We start from the raw sequence: 6506 nt of genomic DNA on the forward strand, positions 1-6506 counted from the left end.
CACCGGCGCTCTAGCCGTCTCAACGATTGTTTCATTGCCCTCAGATCTGTGGAAAACCACGGGGCTCCCCGGGCTTCATGCAATCGGAGAGGGCGCTTCGGAGCCAAACAGTCAATAGCCCTGGTTAACTCCACATTCCAGCGGGCCACCAGGGAATCGGCTGAAAGGCCATCAACATGGGATAAAGCATCCCCTACCACTCTCTGGAAACCATTTGGATCCATTAAGTGGCGGGGGCGGACCATCCGAATCGGTCCCACCTCCCTGCAGAGGGGATGGATCAGTAACAGCAGGCACGCTATCTTTCAGGGAAGTCTTTTTTATTGCATTTCTTGATCATCCTTCTTCAGAAACTCTTGATTGAAGCAAATAAACCCTGAAATTTTCCCAGAACATGCTTCGGACAATGACGTGTAAAGCCCATTCCACTATGCCGAGGCCCGGGGTTTCCAGTGCAAACAACAAAAGAAAGGTTCTAATGTAAGTTCCTCAGGGCAGAGACCCATTGTTGCTCTTTAACCATGTTGTATAATCAATATAATTAATAAAAAGCTGAGAAGAACCCAGTAACCTGATGCGTAGTGTTTTGTGTTAGATGCTTTGGATGTTCACACAAAGGTGGAATGTACATCTATTATAAAGCCGAGGCAATCCTACAATGTTTTTCATGTTGGGTTCCTATGCTTTTAACGGGGGGGGGGGGGCGCACACAACCCACAATCTGGCAAGTCCTCAGTGTGCACCATACTCCTTTGCAAAAAGGTGGCCTTAAGGAAAAGGCTTGCACTTCACCACTCTGCAGCCTTCTCTGCAATATTGGAAAGATTGCGTCGTTTGCAATGTATGAGGGGCTTATTCCTCCACAGTGCTAAGTTCAGGCACCCCTGCAAATATTGCACTGTGGCCTTATTAAGTGCTGGTGTCCGTCCTGCAAGGCTTGCCTGCTCTTTCCACTCCTCCCTTTTAAAACAGGGCCAGGAATATTTACCAAAATACCAGGGCATTTTAGGGCTATATATATATCTAAAATATCAAGGCAGGAGGGAAATCCCCAAAAGAAGGACGTGAATTCTTTTCTCTCTTCTTTCTTGCATATCCCGAAAGCCCATCGAGGAAAAGCCTGGAGGAGTGGAAGGCCTCGAGGGGTGGGCGCCTTAGTCACAGAAAGCCATCCAAAAAACTTTCCCTTCTGTGGAAAAAGCAAAAAATTTCCAGCGAGTGACTAGGGAAGGGAATTCCTCGGCCACAGCCTTTGCTGCCACAGCAGCAGCAGCAGCAGCAACTTCCAGACAGGACTGAACTAGTTGGCCCGACTCGGCCGGGAAATTCCCGAGCGCGCAAGCTCCGCCCCGGCGCAGAAATCCCCTACGCCGAGGCTGTATAGGCAAGCGCCGCCGCCGCCGCCCGTCAGCTTCTCGCCAAGACTTCGCAAGGTAGCTGCACGCTTCGGGACCCGCGGCTCGTTCTCGCCCAGGCCATGTTTTTCAGCCCCGGCTCCCTGGATTACCCTATGGATATAACGATGGACAACCACCCCCGGGACGCGCTGAAGAAGGACAGGCAGCTCAGCCTGGTCCAGGACGACCGCCACGACAGCGGCTTGGACTCCATGAAGGAGGAGGAATACGAGAAGCTCGTCAACGAGCTGAGAGACATTCGCATCGAGCCGGCGGAAGCCTCCGCGGGGCTCCAAAGCGGCCCCGGCCAGGGCGCGCAGGCTTGGAAACTGCAAGTGACCGAAGACGGAGACACGTAAGTCTTGGAGAACTTTGCAAATTCGGGGAAGGGGGTCGGAACTTTGACCTCTTGTGGTCGTTTGCCTCGCGTTCCCTCGGAAGTTAGCAAAGTGGTGATCTTAATGCTTTTCCTTGGAAATAGATCTGGTTGGAATTAATGGGGCTTATTTCCAAGCAAATGTGGTCAAGAGCCTGGTGGCCTCTGTTCCCTAGATGTGAAAATGCATTACGAGACTATCGCGAAGAAGGATATGTGGCGGGTGGGGGCAGCTGGGCACTGCAAGGGAGACCGCGATCCTTTTGATTTGTTTTCCCCCCTTGAAAGGCGACAGATTTGCTATTTAAATTTAAACGCCTCTTTAGTTTTTAAAAGAGGTTTGAGAGGTTAGCATGGCGGCATGCATGTAAAAGAGCCCAGGATGCACGCAGTGCGCGGTTGAATTTCAGCTTGCTTGAGCGCAGTGAATCCCCGGGAATTACGCATTTGCAGCGGCGAAAAAGACCCTGCAGGAAATTCGCTGGCTCTTTTAAAGCGGCCCTTCATAATAGTTCTGAGTTACTGACCGAGCAGAGTAGAACAATCAGTAGAGCGAGCCAAACGCATTTTTTAAAAAACCCCCACACAGTAATGTAGATTCTTAGTGCTCGTGTTTTGACTCCATCCGCATTTGTGTTTATTGCACAGGCTGCCTTGCAGGGGGGAGCGAGGAGCCTACTATGTAGATCTTTAATAATAGAACGCGGGGTGTGCGGGGGGGGGGAGAGGTCCTTTGATGTCGCTCGCGTTCTGCTGGTTACATAAAAGCCCGGGGATTTTTGCAAGTCTGGGTTTTCCCCTCCCCGCCCGCTCCGCCTTGTGCCTGGGCCGGCTGCCAGCGGATAGGGGCCGGGACGGGGTGTTCTCACAAGCTGCGAGGGGGGCGGGGCTTGAAGGAGGCGCCGGGCGGGGCGCACGGGAGGGGGGAAGCGCTCTGGAAAGTCCCTGGCGCCTTGCCCGGAACACTCAGCTCACAACAACTCCGCGGAAAACACCAGGTAGCGAGAGCACGCGGCTTCGAAAACCCCAGGCTTTCGAAATCGCCTCTCTTGCCGCTGAGGCTGATGTTCTTCCTCCATCATGACTCGGATCCTGGGCACGTTGCCCGCGGGATGACGAGCAAGAGCAAAAGAGCTGATTAGCAAGAGGTGGCTGGGAATTTTTTTGTCCTTTGTTTTTTCTTTCTTAAGTACTCACCATCGGGTTTTTCCCACCTTTTTCCTCTTTGCAGATTTCTCCATCTGGCAATTATACATGAAGAAAAGGCCTTGAGTTTGGAAATCATTCGCCAGGCAGGACGAGACAAAGCCTTCCTGAATACCCAAAATAACCTCAACCAGGTACTTACCCGGCAGAGTTTTCTTTCCTCTCCTGCAGGGATCAAACATGGTGCCCTAGGGGACTTGGAAGCTTTCCAAAAAGAAACATTTTTTGGTGGGAGGAAGAGATAAATTTAGGAAAAAATTCAAGGGGTTTAAGTAACTCATAAATTTGCCACCTTTTAGCATAATTATCCCCATCAGTAACCTTGGCTCATTGATGGGGTTGAGCTCCCAAGAAAATGGGGGTGAATTGGTGGCCTTCCATATGTTGCTGGCCTACAACTACTGTCAACCCTAATTCTTGACTATGCTGGCTGGGGCTGATGGGAGTTGAAGTTCAACAACAACTGGAGAGTCACAAGCTCCCTCTGCCTTATTAGGGCAAGTCTTTCAGGCTGCAAGGAGCTTTAAATCAGCAATTTGTGGAAGTGACTTTTCATGGTTGGCTCCCAAGTATAGTAGGATTGGACCACCAACACAACAGTCTGATTGTTCAGTATATCGCATGACAAAAAGCAAAACATTGAGGAATGTTTCAAAGGATTTATGGAAAGTGGTTGATCCTGAAAAAACATACTTTACTCAAGAAGTGGGTTCAGGAGTGATGACTAAGAAGACGGTTTTGTGTAATGGCTAGTCTAGGAGATTTTTCTTTTTTCTAGTTAACTATAATGCTTTCTCAACTTCCAATTTGCAGACTCCACTTCACTTGGCAGTGATAACAGACCAGCCAGAAATCGCAGAGACTCTTCTGAAAGCTGGATGTGATGCAGATATCAGAGATTTCCGAGGAAACACCCCGCTGCATATCGTTTGCGAACAAGGCTCTCTCAGAGGTGTCGGTGTCCTCACACAGTACTGCCAGAAACAACAAATCGACTCTATCCTACAGTCGTCCAATTACAATGGTAAGCACACATTCTGAGCTGCCACTTCACTGGGTACTCCAACCCTTGGCACTGTGCTACATTGCCTTGTGACTCAGATAATTCTTTCCAGCTCTTTCTGTATAGCAAGTGTCAGCCAAGGTAGGGAGGGGAGGGTGTTCCTTGTTCTTGCTTCGTAGTCACCTGCTGGAATCAAATAATCAAGCTTCTTTGATCAGAGTAGGCCATCTTTAAATGGCTATAGTGTATATGATTTGAAAAATTACAGCCAAGTGTTGGAATGACTTGTATCACATGAAATTTAATCTCCTCCATTTCTGTTTCATAGGACACACGTGTCTCCATCTGGCAGCTATTCAAGGTTACCTGGCCATAGTAGAACACCTCTTGTCCCTGGGAGCAGATGTCAATGCTCAGGTAAGATACCTGCCATTTTCAAACAAGCAAACCTCATCCCAGCAATTTGAGAATGAACATCTTAGCATGTGTCCGGCCTAACTGAATGCACCCTTTTCTCTCTTTTTTTTCAATAAACAGGAGCCTTGCAACGGCAGGACTGCCTTGCATTTGGCTGTCGATCTACAGAATCAAGAACTGGTGTCGCTCCTGTTGAAACACGGCGCGGATGTAAACAAAGTAACCTACCAGGGCTACTCTCCATACCAGCTCACGTGGGGAAGAAACAACACCTTCATACAGGAGCAGCTGAGGCAGTTTACGACGTTGGACCTGCAGATGCTACCAGAAAGTGAAGACGAAGAGAGCTGTGAATCGGAGTCAGAGTTCACAGAGGATGAAGTGAGTGGCCATTTCTCCATTCTATGCGCGAAAAAGATTTCTACCATAATTTGCACACACATTTCCCATTAGGTTGTTAGGGAGCAGTTGTAAACAACAAGGGTCCTTAGACTAGGTTTTGCTTGCCTTTGACACCCTGAAGGTATAAGCCTGGTAACAGAGTTATTACCAGTCACCCATCGGTGTAAGCACTGAATACTCAAAGGTATAGAAAATGCATTAATTAGATTCATTTGAATCTAACAAATCATTGCATCGACTTCACACAAGGAGGAAAACTGGCTTTAAGGAAGCATTTGACATGTTATGATTAGGACATCTTTTAATAAATTTTCAAAAGTGGATTTAAAATTACAGTAGGGTTATTACAAAGGAAGCACATTTGCACATATATTTTCTGGTGGTACTATTTGCAACCTACCATTTGTTATTTCTACTTCCCTCTAATATTATAAGCATCATATTAGTCCAGATTTTTGTCTGTTAATAAAATGTACCACCACAATTTTCATTAACTACTGAGTTATTACTCCCGTCCCTTGAATTATATGTAGCAGCTCCCCATTTTTTTTTAAAGTTTTTAGAAATGCAGGCTCCAGTGTTAATTATCAGGTGCTATTTTCCTCATGTGAGTGCAGCTAAATTTAATGGAACACTTCCTTGGGATAATGGGAAGTAGCCCTGTATTCCCCTTAGAGAATTACTTCATGCTCTTTCTTAAAGCCTTCCATTAAGCCTGATTTGCTTTTTCTTCCCCTCGTCTAGCTCCTATATGACGACTGCATCATTGGCGGACGACATGTGCCTTGCTAAAGTGGGAGCGTTGCACGAAGCAGAGGCGAGCAAAATGTGAACAATTACCGAACACACAGCACAGTACAGAGCATGTTGTTAGAACAGCAGGTGCTGCCTGCAGTTCAATGCACAGTTCGGGCAGGAATGAACTTTGGTTGTCAGACACCAGAAGAAGCCTGGGCTCATTTGCACCAGAGAGTAGATTGTACAAATAAACGAACAGAGTGAGAACTTGGACGGTTCACCTACGTTTTCACTGCATGCTCTACAAGGGGGCTGGCCCAAGTCACCATCTGTTGTGTCCTTTTGGAAGACATTCCATATATTTCTGACTGACTGATAACAATCCATCCCAAAGACTGAGCTCAGGTGCCCTTTGTGCTGCACGGCAGGCAGAGCGGTTGCAACCCAAAGAATGTCCTCTTCTCTATCCACAGGAAAGGGTAGCAATTAACGTTCAGGCTGTATATTGCAAGCCCTATGCTTTGCAATATGTATATTGTGTGTAAATATTGTATATTTTGTGAATAGCTTTTTTGGTACTTGTGTATATTTATTAAAAAATCAAATCAAATGAGAAATGCACTGAATTGATGAAACTCTTCCCCCTGCTGAAGAATTGCTCACCCGCTTTCTCCTTTCTGATGCCCAGTTAGGTAAAATCAAACATCTCAGGCAATTGGTTCATTCTTGCACACGTTCACATTAAAGAAAGCCACTAGTGTCCTGTATTAGTAACCCAGGGCAGGGGGTGGAGAGGGACGAATAGGGATATATTTGCACCCACGTGCCGTTTACTCATTTTCATATTGGAGCCAGGTCAAAAACCATTTCTGATCACATCAGTCAATTGTCAGCGTTCCTTTGAAAATAAAGCCTCCATTATCCTTCATGGTATGTTAGGTGCCATAAGGCTCTTCTTTGCAGTCCC

At 47.1% G+C, this 6506-nt stretch overlaps 1 protein-coding gene across 1 annotated transcript; it reads left to right on the top strand.

Moving 5' to 3' along the window:
• The first annotated feature begins 1387 nt into the window (after positions 1–1387).
• Positions 1388–6156, top strand: NFKBIA (NFKB inhibitor alpha). Its single transcript, XM_081907948.1, has 6 exons — positions 1388–1752; positions 3005–3113; positions 3793–4003; positions 4311–4399; positions 4520–4780; positions 5546–6156. The coding sequence occupies exons 1-6, from the start codon at positions 1478–1480 to the stop codon at positions 5591–5593; spliced, it is 993 nt and encodes a 330-aa protein (XP_081764074.1). The 5' UTR covers positions 1388–1477; the 3' UTR covers positions 5594–6156.
• The last annotated feature ends 350 nt before the right edge of the window (positions 6157–6506 follow it).

The sequence above is a fragment of the Podarcis melisellensis genome (genome assembly GCF_964234715.1).
Source record: "Podarcis melisellensis genome assembly, chromosome: 1".
Classification (NCBI taxonomy): domain Eukaryota; kingdom Metazoa; phylum Chordata; class Lepidosauria; order Squamata; family Lacertidae; genus Podarcis; species Podarcis melisellensis.

What these genes read in the sequence shown, in the direction of transcription:
- NFKBIA (XM_081907948.1), top strand. Translation starts at nt 1,478, where the DNA reads ATGTTTTTCAGCCCCGGCTCCCTGGATTACCCTATGGATATAACGATG. An exon ending in ACAGTCGTCCAATTACAATG is followed by an intron (nt 4,004 to 4,310) that starts GTAAGCACACAT and finishes TCTGTTTCATAG; the next exon opens with GACACACGTGTCTCCATCTG. An exon ending in CAGAGTTCACAGAGGATGAA is followed by an intron (nt 4,781 to 5,545) that starts GTGAGTGGCCAT and finishes CCCCTCGTCTAG; the next exon opens with CTCCTATATGACGACTGCAT.